Source organism: Streptopelia decaocto, assembly GCF_964273445.1.
Source record: "Streptopelia decaocto genome assembly, chromosome: 4".
NCBI lineage: Eukaryota > Metazoa > Chordata > Aves > Columbiformes > Columbidae > Streptopelia > Streptopelia decaocto.
The window spans coordinates 76,013,272-76,036,811 of NC_138658.1; the positions used below are offsets into that span (position 1 = coordinate 76,013,272).

The window sequence follows — 23,540 nt, forward strand, 5'->3', positions numbered from 1 at the left end:
GTTTGATATATTCCTTTTTCTACTGTAAAGTTAGATATTTTATGGTGTTTAAGCATTATTTACTTGTGTTGTCTCCTTCCCGGCGTGAAACAGAGAACTTACTGCTATAAACTCCAGGAGTGTTTCAGAAGGATGAGAATTGTGTTTTTCTAGGCATTCTGAACACTTGCAGCTAAATGATCTTTGTTTCGAAGAACTAGGTCAAGATCCAATAAATGGATTTGTGAACAGATGGGGAAAGCGTCGTGCAACTGTTGGATCAGCTTCACGGTCAACTGGTGGAGCCCACGCCATCGCTTGGCCATCATCTCAGGTTGGATCAAGATGGCCTTCAAGGGGACGTTGTGGTGGCCTTTTGTCACTGTGACGTTTCTGTGTATAATACAGGCTCTAGGGAAAGTGTTTTGAAGAAAAAAGTAATTAAAAAAAAGACTAATAATGGAGCTTGGAGTCGTTGCAGTACGAAGCCAAAGATCAACGATAATACAGAGATAGAGCAAAGCCACAGAAATCTGCGCTTACAAAATAGGGTTTGTGTGAAGAAGACGCTCCTGCGGTGCGATTATAATAATAATATATTTGATTCTTTGTTTTCCCTGGTAAATTTGAACAGGGGAAGAATTTGTGGTTGTTGAGGTAGGGAATAATGTTTATATTGACAGTGCAGCTTGGATGTTTGGTTGGCCAGAGATAAAGCTGAGGTTACGCGGTGAACGGTGCTGGGAGATAGAGCTGGAAATAAAGACATGGGAGGGAGACAAGGATCTAAATTGGAATATTGTTTTCAGTTTCAATTTGAATAGCTGGAGAAACTTAAAGGCGAGAACATCAGGTGCTTGTGGTGTGTCCCAATGCGGGTGTTGTTCCAAGGCAACGTCTCGAACTGGGGAAACTGCTGAAACGCTGATGTCTTGTGGGATCCAGATCCAGCACGGGCTTGTGGGTTTTATGTGAGAAAATACGTTTGGAGGAGAAAAATCTGCTTTTCTTTCTTCGTTTCTGTTGTCTGAGTGTTGAGGTTGGGTCATTAGGTGTCTTGTCAAATGGTTTCTCCATGGATATAATTCGCTTATTGTTATTATAACTTCTGTGTGTGTAAGGTAAGGGAGGACACACTCCTCTTCCATAAAGAGGAGCTGCAGTGTGTTTTTTAGATTAAATATCCTTGAAATTCCTCTCCTTCCCCCACAGGAAAGCTGGTTGGGCAAGTGAAACTTGAAAGGAGTAACTCGAGAAGCTGGAGGAGCTCCAAGAGCGGCTTCAGCTTATTTAAGCCGAGGAAGGGACATGTTTCAAGATTGTCACTGATGCTGAAAGCAGCTGGAAGCACCAGCCAGCCCCAAAAGAGATAATTTTAGTGACATTTATTTTTAAAAAGCAGGAGCTGGGACAGCGTGTAAGAGTCGGGAGTCTGATGGAGATAAGTGGCCACCTGGAGAAGGGCAATGCTTGAAAATACTTGGTTCTAGCTTGTTGACATAATGATTTTTTGGGAACATTTGTACCTTCTGAGCTCTCTCAAGCTGTCGATGGTCATTCCGGCTTCCTTGGAGCACGGCAGCTCATCAGATCAGGGCGTATTTTCCAGGAGCAAAGAGGGATCCAGCAGGTCCACGAGTGTTGGTGCTGCAGGTCGTGAGTCAGATGGGAGAGGCCGCGTCGATACGTTGGACCTGGTGCAATTCCTTTGAGCATCCTCTCTCAGGCCTCAGAGGACTCTCCAGGCTCTGCCCTTATCTCTGATCAGCAGCCAGGAAATCACTTTCCATATTTTTACATATCTTGCACAGAAGGACAAAGCTTATCTCTTCCTTTGAAGAACCAGTGTTTCCCTTATCAAATTAACCGTCAGTCAAATTTTATTGTTTTATGAAGCCAGAGAGCCTTTTAGCATCAATTCAACTGTACAATGGAAAGTGGGATGGAAGGAAAAACCCTCCAGCATGGAGGGTGATCATCGCTCCTCTCTGACCTCTTTACATGGTGAGATTAGATACAGGGTGACCTTGAAATACCTGATTCTCTTTGGGAGGAAAACCCCAATGAACGCAACGCACAGGATGGTTTTGCAGGCGCTGGAATAGCGGTGCAGTGCTGTGAGAGTGGTTGAAGATGCTCTTAGATTGCAAAGCCATCAGATCTTGAAGGGATTTCATGGCTCTGTCCCTCTCTGGTGTGGAGTATGGCAGTAAATGGCTTTATTGTGGGGAATTTTTAGCTCTCATGCTGAGTGTTCAGATTGCCTGGGGTTGTAACAAACTACTGGGAGGCACCTTCACCTCCACTTTGTGCAGCTCGTTGCTTGGTGGGAATTGCTTGAGTGCTCTTTGTTGGAACTGTTGAGTGTCCACCTGGAGGGTGGGACCTTTTTTCAGATCATACATCAATCCACCACCACCCAGGGGTGGAGAACATGAGCTGAGCTGCCCCCTGAAGAATGAGGGTCCCACCATCCAGAAGCTCATACCCCAAAGGTTTGGAAGTCACAGGGTAGAGGTGACTTCAAGCCATTACAGAAATCAGTGCAATAGCACCGTGGAGGAGTAACTGAAGGGTTTGGCAACAGGCACAGGCACAGACTGAAACACAGGAGGTTCCATCTGAATAGGAGGAGAAACTTCTTTCCCTTGAGGTGCCAGAGCCTGGCCCAGGCTGCCCAGAGAGGCTGTGGAGTCTCCTTCTCTGAGACATTCAAACCCGCCTGGACACGACCCTGTGTGATCTGCTCTGGTGACCCTGTGTTAGCAGTTGGGTTGGACTGGATGATCTCCAGAGGTCCCTTCAACCCCAACCAGTCTGGGATTCTGTGGATGACAAAGCAGTGACCCTCAGTTAAGATGATGGGTTATGGCACTTCTGGGATTACAGTGGCAGCAGTGACTTTTGCATGAGTTTATTCATCTTGAGGAGTCTCATATCTTGGTTGCTCTGGAGGCTTTGGATGTGGGAGGGAATCTCTATATATACTGAAAGTCATAGTCTTTGGTTAGGTACCTATTGCTGTATAGGTTACATCCTTATCAAACTTGATTCTGCAGTGATGTCATTACCGTAATGTGTGTGAGACCTGGAGTGTAACTAGAATAATAGAATCATTTTGGTTGGAAAAGACCTTTATGGTCATCGAGTCCAACCATTCCCCACCCCTGGCACTGCCCCATGTCCCTGAGAACCTCATGTCCGTCTGTCCAGCCCTCCAGGGATGGTGACTCCAGCACTGCCCTGGGCAGCCTGTTCCAATGCCCCACAGCCCTTCGGGGAAGAAATTGTTCCCAGATCCAACCTCAACCTCCCCTGGCGCAACTTGAGGCTGTTTCCTCCTCAGTTAATTAAACCTTCCCAGCTGTACCTGTGGTGTGGCCCTTAGCAGGCAGAAGAAGGGATTCAGCTGTTCAATGTGAGAAATTAATGAAATAGATGCACAGATTTTATCTCCTTCTCTCCTCCCCTATTCCATGCCTATAAATGAGGGCATTTGCTTATAACAAACCCCTAAAGCCTATATCCTTTAACCTCAGTGTACTTATTGAGAGAATGAACAAAGCTAAATTGTTAATCAATTGAGGTTAGAATGCCATTGTTCTGGTAATAGGCTGTAACAGCCCTTTCTTTATTGCCTTCAGCTTCAAATTTACCCCATACAAAGGCCTTTAATTGTGTTGTGCTTGAGGCAGCGCAGCCACACTTGGGGAGGAGAGAGGAGGAAAACTCATTGTTTGCATCAGTCTCTAGATTTAGCAGCTCCAAAATTAGGATGAACAGCGGGGCTTTGGGTTTGTGGTTGGCTTTGTGTTTGTTTTTTATTTCTTTTAGTGGAAAGGCTGTGCTAAAACTCTCCAGACAATACGCTCATAAGTCTCTGGGGCATTACAAGTGTCTCTGGAGCCTTCCTGAAAGCAATTCTGTGATTCAATACCACCTGATTTTGTGATCCATTGATGCCTCTTAAAAATGAAGCTTTAATATGTTTTATAAACCATCCCATCCTGCTTATTTTTACTGGTGACTAATGAAGAAAAAGTAATTTGCATTTCCTTTTTTGTACTTCTAATGAAAACAAATACATTCAAACACCCCGTTGCCAGCGTATAATGTACCTTTAATGTAAAGCTTTGGAAGTAAGCGCCACAAAATTAAGTCCTGAGTTCTAAGCTGCTCTCGACTTTGTGACTTTTTACACTCAACTATAAGCAAGAGGATGGTTTTAGATTCATTAGATGGTAATTAGATGACAGCCTGGTTGTGCAATTCTTGTCTCTGTAGGAGTTTTCTCAGCGTATCCTCATTTGTGTTGGAGAAATCCACACTGCGAGTAGTACTCGTGGTATTATTGAAAACACGTGCATTTCTCTGGTGTGCTCCAGTACTCAGGTTTGGCTTTAACCCAGGAGATGCCGTTGCTTGCTGATTTTTCTTGGCTTGGTGCTGTGCTTTTTGGGGCTCCCAGAATTACATGGGATTCTTTTATGTGAAATATTTCTCTTTGAAGTGAAATGGAGAGATAGACTTAACAGCAGAGTCAATGATGGTGTTAAGCGGCATTCTTTATTTTATCAGCACAGAGGATCATCCTCCATAAGTGCTCCAATGACTGGTTGCTCTCACATTGCTTATATTAACATAATTATTACATATACATTACAATTCCTAAGAATTTTGACTTACATCTATACTAAGAAATAATTGATGATATTAGTTATAATTGTTTAATTCCTTACAAGACATCTATTAATTATTAGTTAAATGTAAACTAAGCACTCTGCTTCTAAACAATGTTATTACTTACTCTTCTGTCTCCCTCTTGTTATGCAGAAGGATCTAAAACTTGAAAAATAACCCATTTTGCAGGTGGTTAGAAAGCATTATCATGCCCATTGCTTGATGATGGGTACGTCTTTTATAACTTAATTACAGTATACGTTAATTTAGCAGCTTCTCTTCAGAAAGCAGGCTCTTTTTTCGGTGAAATATTCATCCTTTTCATTGTTTTCCCTTTGTGTTTGTCTTACAAAAAGCTGAAATAAGCAGCATCAAGTTGGGAACCCTTTGAATACGTTCTGTAGTTTCAATCCCCCAACTCCCTTTTTTCCCTTTAATTCATAAATATTTAAGTCCACTATTAAATGATTGCAGGTCCCTTCCAACCCCTGACATTCTGGGATTCTGTTTTCTTAGGGTGTAGCAACCACTCCTTGCAGAGTAGTGCAGAAGAGCTTTTTGCAGTGCTTTACGTAGCCTGGTTTTTACGTCTGAGTGATATAAATACGTATAAAACATTTAGTAGGGCAAAGGACCTCAGAGCCTGGTGACGTTGGTAGCGGGTTACTCAGGGACTTCTCGTGTGAGTAGTTCTAGTGGGTAGGAAGATGTCCCCCATTGAAGTAATTCATTCCTGGAGTGTTTTTCCTCCTGTTGATCTGTTCCTGAGCCTTTACTCACAGAAAAAGCCAAAACACCGTGTAGGACACTTCCTGGGTATCAGTGCCCAGCAGGACCAGACCGCGTCACATACGGTGCAACCCGGACTTGGAAGGGACAAGGGCTTTGGTTTAATTTGCCGTTTTTCCTAGAGCTGGGACATCACTTTAGATTTCTCTATGGAACGTAAAGCTAAAATTCCAGCCGCAGTTTGCATTCAGTGCTTAGGATTTATTGCTGTCTCGGAGTGTTTATAGAGTAACGTGGATTTGCTGATGTCCTCCCGGTGCCAGACAGTACGTGAGATGAGAACTTAGTTACTATTTCTTTTGCTTTCAGAGCCGTCAACTCTGATTTTTAATGTTTTTTAACATTCTGTAATTGTTTATAATGGCAGCAGCTTCTTAGCGAAGAATCTGAGCAACTTACAGATAAGTATTTAACTAATAGCACATCGAAAGAATTTGACTTTGGTTGCTTTTTGAAAACTAAATCCCGTGTTTTGTTTTGACGTTGCTGAAATATGATGAAATTATAGCATGTTGATGTTGAGATGCTCTTTTTTTCCCCTGGGATGTGACATGGTTGGAGCTACACTACTAACAGGATTCTTATGTTTTTCCTATCGCTCTCGATAGTGTTTCTGTGGTGAACAACTTAGTAATTGTTTCCAGAGAGAAGTATTTGCAGGGTTTTCCGAGCAGAAGCTCTTGGAGAGCTTGGCGGGTTGCACAAGGTTGTTTTAAACTTGTGAGACCTGCTCAGCTTTCCAGAGCCTGTTGACTTTTATTTACATGCAAAGTGCTGAAGCCTTTCCAGTTTGATTCCTGGCTTTTCCACAGGTGTCATTTACAAAAGGATGCATTTTTAGACAAAATAATCTAGATGTTATTGCCTGGAACTTGGAATTTGCATCTGTTATTTGCAAATTCCTGGCCCGTAGATAATTAATTTGAGTTTTCAAAGCTGTTGGAGGCTTAAAATACATGTTTGTTTTTCTACATCTTTATCTGCATCTGTCTGTGTCTCCATAGAAGGTACAGAATTCTTGCTGTGCTCCTGAAAAGTGGTTTCTTCACTTGTTTGAATGTAGATCTGCAGAACTTCACTAACTGGCTTTTAAAAAGTTTAAGCTGAATTTCTGAGGTTGAAAAGGATGATAATAAATTAATTGAATTAATTGGAGGAAGAAAAAGGTGGTTTTGAAATATATTTTTAAAATTTTTTCCTTTCTAATTCGCATCAGAAATAAAACTTAAAAGTGCTTTATGGAAGAGATTGTGTGAAACCATTCTGACTCAGCTGCAATATTTACCAAAGATCAGATGGTAATGTGAACAGATCCCTGGGGACAGCAGGGTGACCATGAGCCAGCACTGGGCCCTTGTGGCCAGGAAGCCAATGGGACCTGGGGTGGGTTAGAAGGGGGTGGTCAGTAGGTCAGAGAGGTTCTCCTGCCCCTCTGCTCTGCCCTGGGGAGACCACACCTGGAATCTTGTGTCCAGTTGTGGCCCCTCAGTTCCAGCAGGACAGGGAACTGCTGGAGAGAGTCCAGCGCAGCCACCAAGATGCTGCAGGGAGTGGAGCATCTCCCGTGGGAGGAAAGGCTGAGGGAGCTGGGGCTCTGGAGCTGGACAAGAGGAGACTGAGGGGTGACCTCATTAATGTTCACAGATATATAAAGGGTGAGTGTCAGGAGGATGGAGCCAGGCTCTTCTCGGTGGCAAACAATGATAGGACAAGGGGTAATGGGTTCAAACTGGAACACAGGAGGTTCCACTTAAATTGGAGAAGAAACTTCTTCATGGTGAGGGTGGCAGAGCCTGGCCCAGGCTGCCCAGGGAGGTTGTGGAGTCTCCTTCTGTGCAGACATTCCAACCCGCCTGGACACCTTCCTGTGTAACCTCATCTGGGTGTTCCTGCTCCATGGGGGGATTGCACTGGATGAGCTTTCCAGGGCCCTTGCAACCCCCGACATACTGTGATACTGTGTGATGCAGCCCTTGATGAATGAGGAATGAAGGTTTTATTTTGCACTTAGAGGGTTATGGGTATCCATCCTTTGTTCAAGAGGCCGTAAAAGACTTTGTGAAGAGTCAGGTGCAAAATGGTTGAGAGGTTGTGCCATGAACTGCGTCTCATTTTCTTGCAAGAATTGTGTGGTTTGTATAAATAAATAGTTTAGGAATAGCTTTTCTATTAGGGAATTCCTTTTACCATCTGCATGGTATTAAACTGTGTATTAGTCTGTGTTTGTGGGGTTTGTTTTAATTTTTTTACGGTGCTGATTTGAAACAATACCATCAATCTAACAGAGAAACCATCAATCTAACAGAGAAACCATCACTCTCGACTGTCATTCTTGAAGGATAATAATCAGAAAACACAAACAGAGTTAAACAGGAGAATCCCAATTGTCTGATTTTTTTGTTGCATTGTGTTTGGTTTGTTTGGAGCGAATTAAATCTAACGGTGGATCTTCTAAATTCAGGAAATCCTTTAGGAATGTTCAGTACCATTGGAGACTAATGCTTATTTTTTGCTTTACAGGCTCACTGGACCTTCGGGGTATGTGACGGATGGGCCTGGCAATTACAAATACAAAACAAAATGCACCTGGCTTATCGAAGGAAGGTGAGTGTGGTAAACATCTTGGCTTTTAGTGGAGCTTTTTGTGACTTTTAGGTGAGGTTTGTCTTCATTGACTATTTTCAGATCTCACGATTCTTGTTTTGCACTTAGTAATTGGTAAATAAGTTGGTTTTTGTGCAACTGAGCCCTCCTCACTGACTCGTGAATGGGAGGTTTGCTGTGTAAATCGCCCTTCACTTTGAGACTGTGTGTAGAACATGAGAATAAATGCATCTGCGTAAAGAAATGAAGAACTAAAGATCATTTAACTGGTGGAGCGTTCAGATGTTGGGGTTCACTGTGTATGGGACTTTTTGGCAGATAGAGTAAACTCTATGAATGTCTTTATTCATGAAGAATCCCTTCCTGTCATGATGCTCTTCAGCTACTGATTTAAGGGCCATAAGGACTGTTGGCTTTTTTAGGGAAGGGTCTTCTAAACTACAAGAAGACCCTTAGGCCTCTTCTCCTTCTCTACCCTTCTTGTATTTGATCTTTATATTGTTCACAGTGGTTTCTTGCACAGATTTTAGGCGCAGCCCATTTCGTGCATATCCTCTGGTTGATGGTCCAGTGCTTCAAGGCCTCTGACTTGTTAAAATAGGTTTTCACAGTCCCAGGCTGACGTCAGGAGCGTAAAATCAATTTGTATCGTGTCTAAAACTTTGCGTGGGCAGTTAGGATGCTGTGTGTTAACGGCTATGAATTAAGTTAGATTCTATACTATTCCCTAAATCTATAGAGAGCTTTGTGGGTAGGAGCAAGTTATGTGTGAGCACGAACTCACGTTGAACCCCTGGGAGCTGAGGTCTCTTGGACTGGAGAAATCACTAAAAGGTCAGGATACACGTTTTTCTTTAATCTTCTCTCTATGTTTGGGAAGCCTGGTGGGTGGAGGGGGATTGGAATTCACATCATCTACTACAGACATTTATTTTGGATGAGTAACGCAAATACCTGAGCTCCCAGGATACAGAGAGCCGTCCAGAACAGCGAAATTGGGAGCCTACCATTATTAACTATAAGGAGCTCAGTTTTTAATGTGGTTAAGATCAAAGGCAGATGCTTTAAGTGGCAACACCATTTCAGTAGGTAATAAAAATACAAGTGCAGAGAGTTTGGAATTGCAAATAATTTAAAAAAAAAAGAGTTTTGCAAGGATGTTATTACAGACAAACCAGCCTCAGCAATTCCAGTATGACCAGCTTAACCCTCATAACTTCTTTTTCCCAAGTGTAACGTGACTCGTGTGTTTATCAGAAGTGAAGTGCTGCTCAGGGGTCCCCGATAATGTCACCGTAATGTCATGGTTGAGATGGACAAACGACATAGACCAAGTTCTTCCAGGATGAAAGTAGTAGATGCCATTTATTGCCACAAGTGCATTTTTATACAGTTTTACCAATTCATGGGTCTCTTCACTATTGGTTACAAGTTTCAGCAGTAACATGTCATTGGCTATTTTTGCTATCATCAATGTTACTCTTCTACTCCCTTCTCTCTCATGGGTACATCCTTAACGTCTCCGGATACTCCTTTACTCCCATCTTTCTCACGGGTAGGCCTTCATATCTTCAAGGCTAATTTCTGTTCCCATGCCTTCCATCAGGGAATCCATGGACCCACCGTAGTCCCCCACAACTCCCCCTTTTTGTATTTGTGGCAATAAATGGCATCTACTACTTTCATCCTGGAAGAACTTGGTCTATGTCGTTTGTCCGTCTCAACCACGACACCGTAACTGCTCCTTCAGCCTTTGTTTGCTGGTGCTGAGAGAGAATTATCTCTTAGAGAATTATCACTTTGTGGGGTTTGAAGTGAGATCTTAAAGAGGTGGGCAAATAATGTTTCTTTCATAGCCAGGTGTTTAAGTCTGTGTCCTTTTCCTGCTCGTGATGGTTTGTGCCCTGCTGTCAGAGGATGGCAGTGAACAGCAAGGGTGTAATCCCGCTGATTAAAACAGCTGAAACATTCACCCTCCTGAAAATAACCCGAGCGCTCTGCCCAATGTGAAATTCCCAGAGAGATCTGGGCTTGGCAAACAGCGTCTGCAAAGCTGTGAAACTCCAGCTCCCCTCGGTGTGTGGTGAGTTGTGGAGGGTTTTTGAGGCGAAGCAGGAAAAGGTACCATCCAAACGCGTAACTGAAGACACTAGATAGACTCAGGTTTAAAAAGAGCTGTGTATTGCTTACTGTATTGATTTCCTTTTTGCACAGTTCCTGACTTTCTGTGTCTGGGCTGTGTCCTCATCCTGGGGATGTTCTTTCCATTTTTCCCCAGGAGCACAAGGCAGAGCAGCTGAGATCCAGCCTGAGCATCTCAGCAGAACATGTAGCCACTGCCTCGCAATTCTGCGAACGAGCGCTGTCTGTTAATGAGTTATTAGCTGCAGCAAATAGAATATCTTTCTTTTCGTTCTTGGTCTGAAGCTTTTATTGATTAAATGTTTTTTTCCGCTCTACAGCTGCCAGACCGTTAAAATAGAAGCAAACCCCCTACAATTTAATAGGCTGCTCGGTTTTGAAATGACATATACTCTTTGTACCTTTTCTTTAAGCAAGACATTATCCTTGAGTGACACCTGCTGCTCTTTTCCAAAGGCCTGGAGTAGATCTGTGTGCCTGTCAAAATTTATTCTTTCAAGAGAATAACTCCCTAAAGAATTCCCCTTTGCTGGGAAGGGTGGACTCTATGGCAGGCTGACATTTTATTAATTTATTTGATTAGGATGAACATGGATTTCATCTGAACCCGAGGGCAATGCTGTTGAAAAGACCGTGATCGCTTGCACCTATCCTTTCAACGGCTGCAGCTGTGGGCAGGAAAAAGCAGTTCTGCTATAGACACGGAGCCAAAAAGAGAGTAAATCCATCAGAACACTGATGGTGTTTTCACCCTCCTTGAGCTGAACCCTAAATTAGATATCCACTGTGACTTGGCTGTGATTTTTTTCGGTGTATCTTTGCACATTAGCCACACAAATAACAACATTTAAATATGCATTACTTGGTTATAGCTTAGAGGGCATCTTCTGTGGATGGGGCGAGAGAAATGCTGATGCGTTTTGGTGTCTGAATGACTTTTTCCATCCCCATGTCAAGTAAATAAAAACTCTTAGAACAGGGGCGTCAAACTCATTTTCACTGGGGCCACATCAGCCTTGTGGTTGCCGTCGAAGGGCTGAATGTAATTTTAGGACTGTATAAGTGTAACTGCTCCTGCATCAATACAGCCCTAAGATTGCATTTGGCCCTTTATTGGCAATGAAAATGAGTCTGACACCCCTGCCTTACAAGATCAGGCCCCTCGATGGTCTACTCTTGACTTAGTAAGTCAACAGAGCAGTATTTTTGTAACTCCTCTCCAGAAGCAACCAAGCAACCTGGTTAGTGTTTGAAGAACAGTGGTTAGTGCACCTCGACATGCCAAGAAATAACCAAAAACCTTCCTTTTGGCAAAAGGTGAAGCCCCAGGGCCTCCTGTCCTGTAGAAGACAGGTCTCCTGTATCTCTTGACGTGTTCTCTCCAGCTCCCAGAAGCTGGTGAGCAAGACTGAGAATTCCTTCAGTTTAGCATCCACTGAGACGTATTTCCAATTTCAGCTTGGAGGAGAGTCCCTCAGGAGGGTCATCCTGCAGTACCAACCAAATGATAAAGTAGTAGAAGAAACATTTCTGCTGCTTCTGGGCACGTAAATCAGGAGCTTGGAGCCAGGGGGGTCGGGCTCTGCTCCCCAGGAACAAGCGCCAGGAGCAGAGGAAACGGCCTCAAGTTGCGCCAGGGGAGGTTGAGGTTGGATGTGGGGACCAATTTCTTCCCCAAAGGGCTGTGGGGCATTGGAACAGGCTGCCCAGGGCAGTGCTGGAGTCACCATCCCTGGAGGGGTTTAAAATACACGGACATGAGGTTCTCAGGGACACGGGGCAGTGCCAGGGGTGGGTTATGGTTGGACTCGCTGATCTTGAGGGGCTTTTCCAACCAAAATGATTCTACGATTCTATGATTTAGATTGGAAATGACCTTTAAGATCATTGAGTCCAACCATAAACCTCACACCGCCAAGCCCGCCACTAAACTGTGTCCCCAAGTGCCACATCTACATATGGGTGTATTGTCCGTGTAGATTTTCCACGCTCACCCCTACCAGGCCCTGTCATTAGGGCAGTCGGTGCTGGTACGGAGCAGAGGAATTGGTAGCGCCTGCTCTTTAATTTCTGCTTTGTTGGTGTGGAAAGGTTTAAGGACACAGTTTTTCTGACCATAAAGCATCTATTGCTTAATATTAATACCAGGGGATTGTGCACACTGAAGAAGAAAACCACAGCATGTTTGATGCATCTGCAGTTACACTAAGTCACGCAGTTCTAGTCTTGTTTACAGAGGGACTATTCCCCGTGTTGAGTGCCTAATTGCAAACCTTATTATTATTATTATTATTTTTTACAGGCCAAACACAATCCTCAGGCTTCGTTTCAATCACTTTGCCACAGAGTGCAGTTGGGACCACTTGTATGTCTATGATGGAGATTCAATTTACGCTCCCTTACTGGCGGCTTTTAGGTAAGTTCCCCTTGGTAAGGATTTAATTGCACGCAAAGATATTTCTTTAACTTGGAGCCAGAATCAAATGTGGCTTGTGGCAGTCAGACAAAATACATAATACTGCAAATACAGCACATCCAGCAAGTGTCCTTTTGTGCACTCATCGTCAGCATCGACAATTAAGGACTTGTTTTTGCTTTTACAATGAACAAGATCATGTTACTCCACTGTAGCGTCTAAGGATTATATTTTCATTTCCAAATTGTGATGGTTTGAGAGACAAAAACAATATTGTCATCTGGTTGAGCTTGAGATGATTCAGTACATGGGCTCTGCCTAAAGTAGGAAACTGCCTCATGTATCAAGTTTGAACATGGCTTAAGTTTAACTCATAGTGTGTCAATGCTGACAGAAAGCAAAAAACAAGTAATCAGCACTGCAGGCATACAGGTCTCGTAGAAATATGTATATATCCTTATATACCTTATATACAGCTTGGATAAGAGGAGACTGAGGGGTGACTCATTCCTGGGGATCAATATGGAAAGGGTGAGCGTCAGGAGGATGGAGCCAGGCTCTTCTCGGTGACAACCAGTGATAGGACACAGGGCAATGGGTGCAAACTGGAACACAGGAGTTTCCACTTAAATTTGAGAGGAAACTTCATGGTGAGGGTGGCAGAGCCTGGCCCAGGCTGCCCAGGGAGGTTGTGGAGTCTCCTTCTCTGCAGACATTCCAACCCGCCTGGACACCTTCCTGTGTAACCTCAGCTGGGTGTTCCTGCTCCATGGGGGGATTGCACTGGATGAGCTTTCCAGGGCCCTTCCAATCCCTGACATTCTGGGATTCTGTGATACCTTAAATGTTTTCAACTCTTTGGGACACGTTCAGAAATGGCAACGATGGGTCAGACAACCTTGTAAAAACCTCTGTAAAAATATCTGTTCTTCTGATGAATAACTGGTATTTTGCTTGTCTGTCTGTGCTCAGAGACTGATTTGTGGGTGGTGTTAACAGTTGACATTTGACAAAGAGGCCTAAATAGAACTTGTGCGTTTGGTCTTACAGTGACAAGCGCCGCGTTGTGTTTTCTATTCTTTTAGCTGAAATTAGAAAAATAATCCCAAGTTGTGTATGAAGAAAACAAATGGTTCCCTTTGGACTCTGCTTGTTCCAAGTGGCTGATTAACCATTTCCAGGATTAAGCTTTGGCTGTGCTGCCTTTCATTTGTGAAATGAAGTTCTAAAAATACTTCGTGTTTATTCTAAAAAATCCGTGAGTGAAGATCAGCATAGGAACAAAAAGTTGATGAAAAGAAATTAAACCCAGCAGATTTCTTTTGTCATTTTCAGCTTAAAACGCAGAGTTGTTTTGTAGGGAAAGGACGGTTCCTGTGAGCAGTCAGACAAACCTCAGGTTAAAACAAGTGAATTATGATGTTATTCTCACCCCATCTGAAGAAGAAGAAACCTTCTCTCTTCTAAAATCCTCCCAAAACCTGCAAGCACTCTCCTGGTATCACGCATTGAATTGCTATGCAGGAGAAGAAAGAAATGTCATCTTGAGTCATAGTCATTTTGCTCTAATCGAGCTCATTTTTAATATGCTGTTGAAAAGGTGAAATGATCATGATTTGTGCCTGCAGTTTCTTGTGTGTTTTCCAAAAATTAATAGGCTTTTTAAATTGAGGTTAGAAGTAGTTCACAGCATTAACAATTATGGTTCAGACTTGAAAATCATCTGTAAATCACTAGGAAGCCTGTGCCTGAGGACAGGCAAGTGTGAGCTTAATACAGGAACATTTTGGAGGTAGGAAAAAAGATGGATTATTTTTTTAATTGCTTCTTTAGATGATATTTGAATTTCATCTTCATTAGTAGTGAGCTGTGTTGTTCAGTAAACCGGGTTCAGGAAATAGCAGATGCTTCTCATTTTGATGAAGTGCAAAAAAGCATCTGTTGAAACATGCTTTCCCCTGATATAAAAATAAATGCACTACAAGTTTTCAAGAGCACTGTTCATATTTTTCCCCTTTGCTTGGCTTATGTTAAATTTTAATATCAACCGTAACCATATTTTACTCCTCACTATTTTTACACCTCGCCAGGAGATTTGCAGGATTGAGCTTTGTACATTTAGACACTAAACTTTTGGAGTTTGTTGGTAAACACGGTAAATTCCTTTCTCTCTCAAGCTCATTTCCTTCACTGCTCTTGTTTTCTTGGCCTTCTCATGTTCGCTGATGTTTGTTCACAGTACATTATTTACCCAGAATATAAGATGATGTTGGAAATCCTCAGCACCGTGCTATGGATAAACTTTAAATTGGTTTTATCAATTTTTAACTGGGATAAATATTTGCATAATGAAACATTTACATGGTGGAAGTGTCTGCATAGACTGTTGACTAAACTCGTAGTCTGAGTGCCCCCAGGGCAGTCTAGTCCTGTATATTAAGCTTGTTTTCTATTAAGCAGGGTTAAAAATAACTTTGCTGGTTTATACATGAGACTGTATAAATGTGCTGCTTCAAAATCACAATAAAAGAACGTGGAAGAAGCAGAAATCCAGCATGTTTGCCTGAACAGAATGAAGAAATCTGAACAACATAAATTACACTCACTATGAACTTCATTGGCTGAGTTTTTAACTTTATTCCACATTAAACATATACTGGAGCTGCTTTTGCACCTTCAGTTTTGTGCTGATCATCGGGGGGTGTTTTCATCTTCAAAACCACTCGTTATTTTGCGAGACCTTTGGCCTTGGCTCTGCACTGGGTGTTACGGGTGACACCACTCGCAAGCTCTGTGTGGTTGCTACGAGGTGCCAAGTGGATGGTGGTGGTGAAAATGGTGACAGGTGGCTGTCCCACCGTCACCTGCTCAGCTCTTTGCTCTGAGGTTCCTCCACGTGAGCTCTCGTACCCTCAGAAAACAGGAGCACCTCATCTTGCTTGCCCGTGAATATGGCGCTTGCAGACCCGAATTGAAGTCTAGACACAGAGCATGGGGTGAGTTGGGTTTAAGGGACCCTGGTCAGATCACAGAATCCCAGAATGTCAGGGGTTGAAGGGACCCGGAAAGCTCATCCAGTGCAATCCCCCCATGGAGCAGGAACACCCAGATGAGGTTACACAGGAAGGTGTCCAGGCGGGTTGGAATGTCTGCACAGAAGGAGACTCCACAACCTCCCTGGGCAGCCTGGGCCAGGCTCTGCCACCCTCACCATGAAGAAGTTTCTTCTCAAATTTAAGTGGAACCTCCTGTGTTCCAGTTTGTACCCATTGTCCCTTGTCCTACCATTGGTTGTCACCGAGAAGAGCCTGGCTCCATCCTCCTGACACTCCCCCTTTCCATATTGATCCCCAGGAATGAGTCCCCCCTCAGTGTCCTCTTGTCCAGCTCCAGAGCCCCAGCTCCCTCAGCCTTTCCTCACACGGGAGATGCTCCACTCCCTGCAGCATCTTGGTGGCTGCGCTGGACTCTCTCCAGCAGTTCCCTGTCCTGCTGGAACTGAGGGGCCACAACTGGACACAAGATTCCAGGTGTGGTCTCCCCAGGGCAGAGCAGAGGGGCAGGAGAACCTCTCTGACCTACTGACCACCCCCTTCTAACCCACCCCAGGTCCCATTGGCTTCCTGGCCACAAGGGCCCAGTGCTGGCTCATGGTCACCCTGCTGTCCCCAGGACCCCCAGGTCCCTTTCCCCTACGCTGCTCTCTAATAGGTCATTCCCCAACTTATACTGGAACCTGGGGTTGTTCCTGCCCAAATTCAAGACTCTACACTTGCCCTTGTTCTATTTCATTAAATTTCTCTCCACCCAGCTCTCCAGCCTGTCCAGGTCTCTGATGGCAGCACAGCTTCCAGTGTCACCACTCCTCCCAGCTTGGTGTCAGAGGCAGGACCAGCTGCAGAGGGGGATCAGGCCCTCGCTCGAGACCTTGCCTAGTCAAGTTGTGAATTTCTTCTAAGGACAGAGATCTTGATGATCCCCTGGGCCAGCACTTGAATGTTATACTAATATTGAATCAGAACATCCTTTGCTGCAGCTTGTGTCTCTTGCTTCATGTCCTTTTTCTGTGAGCGTGTCTGGTCCCATCTCTACTGTTTTCAACCATCTCTCCTTAGGTAGTTGAAGGTGGTAATTAGATTTCACCCCGTCTCTTCTCCAGGATAATGAAACCTTGCTCCTTCTGCCTCTCCTCGTACATCGTGGGGTTGTCCCCCTTCTATTTCTTTTTCATGGTCAGGTTGGACCAAGGCTCTGAGCAACCTGAGCTGGTGAAGATGTCCCTGCTCATGGCAGGGGTGGCACTGGGGGAGCTGGGAAGGTCCCTTCAACCCAAACTATTCTGTGATTCTATGAAAGATGACGAAGGGATCATTTAATGCTTAATTACACTCATCGTGCGCACACTCGGGTCATAGAGAGTCCAGTTGACTCTTGGTTCTAGCAGCCTGTTGTCTAAGTATTTATCATTTTGCTCTATTTGTTTTTATGGATCCATGTTAACTTTTAGACTATTGATTATTAAAGAAGGAAAATCAGTGTAAGGAGCAAATGTATTTGGGATTTTGTTGGAAATGTACCCGCTGAATGATGTTCCCCTGTTTACATGGACTCGTGGGCCTGTTGCTGGGCCAGTCGAGAATTGATTAATCAAAATGTCTCTATGGTGGAAAGTCAGATTTCATTGGGAAATGTAAATGGATTGTATCAAAGTTGCTTTTGTTCACTAAACCTGTAATCCCCTTCTAAAACGTCAAATCATTGTGACAAGGTGGACAAAGAGAGTTTCTATTTTAGAGGTTTGAAAGGATAAATCCTCCGGAGTTAAATTGAGGCCTATAAAGGAAGTTTCCTCCAGAGTTAAATTGAGGCCTATAAAGGAAGTTTAGAGCACCTTTTCTCTTAAACTCTTTCTGATGCACTGAGGAATAAAAATCTGATTTTTTTTTTATTAATTCAAATATCCTTGCCTGAACTTCGCAGGTATTAAACAGCCAACAGGCTTTAGGTTTTAAAACATGAAAAGGCATTCACACCGTGGCCAATACCATCGGCTGTCTCTCCAGGACTAGATACTAAAATAATTCCTTAACTTTTCAAGTCTTTCTTCACCGTTACGGCAAAAAAAGGTGTTTCTTTTGAGGCCTTTCAGTCTGCGTTCTCTTGAAATGCGGTTTTTAAACTCCCTGACATAATCATTAAAATTTACCAGATGGCTCATGAGACACATTTTAATATGTTTATGGTTTGTCCTTGTTTTGCTGTTTCTGGAAGAAAGAACATCACTTAAGAACTGAGGAGATTTTTGGGGTGAATTCCCTCGATCTGGATGGCTTTGCGGGCTCTCAGTAACGAGTCCCTTTTTATTTTTATAAGCATTATTGTAATTGATTTGTTTCCTTAATAGTCTATGTCTGGAAGTCATCTTGCTGCACAAGAATCTTAGCTTTTCCTTTAAGAAAACCAATTTGAGACGTATCCTTATTTTAACCCTCCTCTTCCCCCTTTATTATTTTTGGCATTGATTTATTTGTAGTCTCTTGTGATTTCTATTTTTGCTTTGCTTTGTTTATTATTTGTTTATGACTCTTTGAGTACGGTGCGCAGACTGTTTTTTAAGGAAGAAACGGCGTTGTTTCCCATACGTGTGTGTCCACGTGGGTCTCAGAGATAAGAGAAGGGTTTCTCATTGCATTTTGATAGATTGAGAAGCCAATGTACGACCAGTGCTTTGGTATCATTATCTTTTCGGTTCTCTGTGATCTGTACTCTGTATTTTCTCCCTTTTTTGACTGTTTTCTGCTCTCTTGAGCTCCTTGTGCTTTTGATCTCTGCTGAACTGGCAGCTTGTGTCCCAGGAGAAAATGATGACTTCACCATCGCCGCGATGCTCGCATAGCAAATCAAGGAGAAATAAGAGAGGAGGTGCCTTGTGTTTTAAATAATTCCCATTTTCCTAGGGTGTAGATCAAGTGGTGTGCAGGCGATAGAGGAATCGGCTCTCCTGGATGTTGTTTTTCACTCTGCTGCTGACTTTACAGAATCACAGAATGGACTGGGTTGGAAAAGACCTCAGAGAACATCAAGTCCAACCCTTGGTCCAACTCCAGCCCATTGACTAGATCATGGCACTAAGTGCCATGGCCAATCTCAGTTTCAAACCCTCCAGGGCCGGTGAGTCCAGCACCTCCCTGGGCAGCCATTCCAATCCTGACCACTCTCTCTGCACAGAATTGCTTTCTCATCTCCAGCCTCAATTTCCCCTGGCAGAGTTGAAGCCCATGGCCCCCTTGTCCTATTGCGAACTGCAAATCCAGTGTAGGAAAAATAGAAGTTATTTCAGGGCAAAACAGAGGTTTGCCTTTCAACGCCAAAGAAATAGTGTCATTGGAGAGCGTAGCTGAGTAGGAGTATTTATTTGCTTTGGAGTAGTGATGATTGCGAAATGTTTTGAAACCTTATTAAAAGAACTCGAAGCGGTACGTTGTGCAATAGGCTCATCTTGGCCAGAGTCGAGTTTCTGAGACGTTCTGGGTTGTAGTTTAAAGGAAGTTTTGCATAATCCTCCATCTTTCTCATTCTGCCTACTGGATTGCTTTTCTTCCATGGCAGATAATTTGAATTCTGGTTGTGCTGGTTTATTCCAAGTGATGCTGTGCACGGAGTTTTTGACCTTTCAAGGGCCTGATCCTTATCATTGTGTTATGTTCTCTTCGTGGCTTTCTCAGAACAAAATGACAATCCATCTATTGAAGTTTCATCAGGCTGTTTTAAACTTGTGTAGGTGGGATAATGGCCTTTTTAGTGTATCTACATACAAGTCATCAGAAAAAGATGGACAGAAAGGAGCAAACGGTGAGAGCATCTGCTCCAGAGGTACCTGCGTTCTCCCCAAATAAATCCCAAAATTGTGATTTCTAAGGGAAAACAAATAATTGTCCTGTGCTAATCCTTTTATTATTATTAGGAAAGGTTATAGGGGGGGATTTTTGTCTTTTCAACACCACTATTCTCTCTGTACTTTTATTCTTTGCTGCTGTTATTCTCCCTCTCCAGGGCCTTCCAGCTATCAGTGACAACCATAATATCAGTAATAAGAGCAAAGAAGAATAAACCAGGACAAAGGACTTTTGTCTTGTCACTGAGCTGCAGTTTGTTGAATCTGGGCAGGAACAGCCCCAGGTTCCAGTATAAGTTGGGGAACGAGCTGTTAGAGAGCAGTGTATGGGAAAGGGACCTGGGGGTCCTGGGGACAGCAGGGTGACCATGAGCCAGCACTGGGCCCTTGTGGCCAGGAAGCCAATGGTACCTGGGGTGGGTTAGAAGGGGGTGGTCAGTAGGTCAGAGAGGTTCTCCTGCCCCTCTGCTCTGCCCTGGGGAGACCACACCTGGAATCTTGTGTCCAGTTGTGGCCCCTCAGTTCCAGCAGGACAGGGAACTGCTGGAGAGAGTCCAGCGCAGCCACCAAGATGCTGCAGGGAGTGGAGCATCTCCCGTGTGAGGAAAGGCTGAGGGAGCTGGGGCTCTGGAGCTGGACAAGAGGACACTGAGGGGGGACTCATTCCTGGGGATCAATATGGAAAGGGGGAGTGTCAGGAGGATGGAGCCAGGCTCTTCTCGGTGACAACCAGTGATAGAACAAGGGGCAATGGGTACAAACTGGAACACAGGGGGTTCCACTTAAATTTGAGAAGAAGCTTCTTCCTGGTGAGGGTGGCAGAGCCTGGCCCAGGCTGCCCAGGGGGGTTGTGGAGTCTCCTTCTGTGCAGACATTCCAACCCGCCTGGACACCTTCCTGTGTAACCTCATCTGGGTGTTCCTGCTCCATGGGGGGATTGCACTGGATGAGCTTTCCAGGGCCCTTCCAACCCCTGACATTCTGGGATTCTGTTAATTATCTTCAGGTGCCTGTTTTCCTGTGGTGTGGACACAACACCCCTCAGTTTGCATTGCAAAGGAAACCGTGAACCAAATATTAATAGCACAAAGTTGATTAGACTTTTTGTTCTTTGCTTTTGTGGGAGACTTTTGGCAGACATGATCATCAGATCAGAAGGTGCCAGTTGTGGAGTGACACAGGCAGCTGTTACACGTGGAGAAAAACGCCCCGAATTTTCACTTTTAACCCCTTATCCTTGAGATCTGAAAGAAGAGAAGAAACCAATTGGCTTTCTCACAAGGAAATATTTATTGAGCTTCATGTCAGCAAATGCACTGGGGTTATTTAGTCAAAACATGGGATCACGTTACTGCGTTTTTATGGCCTGTTGGTAAAATAAAGAACGTATTTTTATCCACAACATAACTTGATGTGCAGGAAGGACTGTTGTACAGTTTGCCAACTTACCCTGCCGCAGGTAACGCGTTAATCTGTTAATCTTATTGCAAATATCACCGATTTATACAGCAAAAGCCTTTGGAAAGGATCCCTGGGTTATCCCACCGGATTGTACGGCGGGGACAGGCAAGTTCAGGCCACACAAAAGCGCTCTGAATGGGTTGCTGGGGATGGCTGTGAGTGTTTTCCTGGAGTGTACAAACTCCTTCACCCCATCCTAGGAACCGCTTTCAAATGCTTTCTGTTCTGAATAGGTCTGAAAAGAGGAAAAGTTCTTTTCAGAGGGGGGGAAATTCTTTTCATCGCTGCTTTTCAGTCGATGGATCTCGGATATTGAGCATTCGCGGGGCACGAAACTGGATCCCTGCCCGACACGCTTGGGCTTGGAGTCTCCTTGTCAAAAAGCTTCATCTTAACCCTCGAAAATAAAACTGAAATTGGGGAAAAAAGATGATTCCCTACAAGCAAATAACAGCTGACTGTGAATACGACTTGATAGACAATGCGCTTTGCTTAGATAAAGGCTTTTAAAAGCATCAATTCGACAGATTTCAAATTTAAACCTGCCCTTGTGTCTTTAGTATGAGGGAGGAATTGACTTGTTGTCAGGCTTCTGTTAAAAGAAGAATAAATATTTCAGGTACAAACTGTTTTGTGCAATAGGTAAGGAGGTAGTTACTCCTTTGTTTAGTCTCCTTTTCAGCTTTATTCCAGGTATTTTGGCAGATCATTATAGAAATCTGTAATATAGTGTAAATTGTCTTGCCCACCATCCTCCCTTCTCTCCACCACCCCTGGGAAACTAAAAGGCTGGAGGATGTTGCAGATCCTGGAGAGTTATAGAGAAACAACCTGAAGCGATGAATGAGGTGGGAATAGTGAGCAAATTTAGGCCAGGAAAGACAATAAATGTGGATGTGATGAGTTGGATGGAGCTTTATAAGAAAGAGCGGGTGGTAGGAAGGTGGTGAGTAAAGGCCATTTGTAAAGCCCAAGAGGCAGCGGTGGATGAGGCAACAAATATAAAGCAAGTACAATAAGTCCTTTCTCCACCATTGCAGGGTTAAATTGTCGGCCTCCCTGCTGCAGATTTTCCAGGTGAAACGGGTATAAAATGGTTGAGAAATGAATTTAGAAGCCTGGATGAATGGTTTATTTCAATATACTGGTTTGGGTGCGTTCTCCAGGTCAAAGCACCTGACGTGCGGGTGTCTGAAAGCCAGATAACACGTCACCAAAATGCTCCGTATTTGCTTTATTTGGGAGATACTGAGCTCAACAGCGGTTTAGTTTGGCTTGGGACAGCAGGTTTTATGCTTTCGGGACACATTAATTCCTGTTTCAAAACAGTCTGATATGAAGTACAACCAGCTGCAGCACTGACAGCACATGCCAACTTGTTTTGGGAATGGGTCCTGTTTAAATCACAGCAAAATAACACGAGAGGGGAAGTAGGTGTTTGATAAGAATAACGGGAATTCTAGGCAGCTTCAGGTTTACTCCGGTTAAACACTTTTGAGATACTTATCTTTCAGAAGAGCCAAGTTGATTATTTGGGGGTTTTCTATTTGCATTCATTTCTGTGGCCGTTTCTTGTTGTGTATGTTGAGGGCAGCGGAAATGCTGCTCTCAATAGCCTTACTATCCTAATTTATCTGCACTCCTTGGTCGGTGACACTGTCACTATATTGCAGATAATTAAGCCGAGCAGGAGGGTTTGGTAAAGTCGTCCCTGAAGAACGTGGTTTTATCTTTGAGCGGGACTTGAGGGCTCTTACGCCTTTGAGAACAGGGTTGGTTTGTACTTGTACTCACAATGCTGAGACATTTTGTGACTATTTTAAGGAGTTCTGTTGAAATAAAACAACCTGTGCTATGAAAACACCCCTCGCACAAATTCATTATACTTCCAGTAGATGCAAAGCTTGAATTTCAACTATTTATTGTAATACCCATGCGCTTATTATTGTTTCTCTCCCTTTTATTTCACTTCTAACGTAGTTTTGTGTGTTGTTCTGCTGTTCTTTTCCAGTGGTCTCATTGTTCCCGAGAAAGACAGCAACGAAACGGTACCAGAAGTTGTAGCTACTTCTGGATATGCCCTTCTGCATTTCTTCAGCGACGCTGCCTACAATTTAACAGGCTTCAACATCACATATAAGTAAGTAGCGCTGCTCCCAAGTGACGCTGCAGGCTGAGCAAAAGGAGCTTTCCTCTTTTCTCAGTTTTATCTTGAAATAAGCAGCTGCCATTGAGGCATGTAATTATGAATAGACGCTTCAATTTAGATCTTTACCTTTATTATACCCTTGCAACGGCTGATAACTGTAGCGTGCTCGACGTTAACTTCAGGTGTCAATTGTAAGTGCGGGCAAATATTTGCTGGAAAAGACGTATTTATTTTATGCTATTAGACTTATTTGATCGCTTTCAGTCAACCAGAAGTGATGCCTTTTGTGCAGGTGGGTGCCTTTATGCATTCTACGGAGAGATTTCTGCACAAACACACTTGTTGCACAAGCCCACGTGTCTCAATTGGGACACTGCTCTGTACCCGCTCTTGAGGATCCTCAAGCAGTTTTCTTCAGGATGCTC

The 23,540-nt window shown here is 43.7% G+C and overlaps 1 protein-coding gene across 1 annotated transcript in view; it reads left to right on the forward strand.

Moving 5' to 3' along the window:
* ATRN (attractin) overlaps positions 1-23,540 on the forward strand; it is a 173,346-nt gene that overhangs the window by 29,655 nt on the left and 120,151 nt on the right. Inside the window, exons 2-4 of the mRNA XM_082050319.1 lie at positions 7,969-8,052; positions 12,497-12,610; positions 22,978-23,106. Coding sequence (XP_081906445.1) covers positions 7,969-8,052; positions 12,497-12,610; positions 22,978-23,106 — 327 coding nt within the window. The remainder of the gene's footprint in view (positions 1-7,968; positions 8,053-12,496; positions 12,611-22,977; positions 23,107-23,540) is intronic.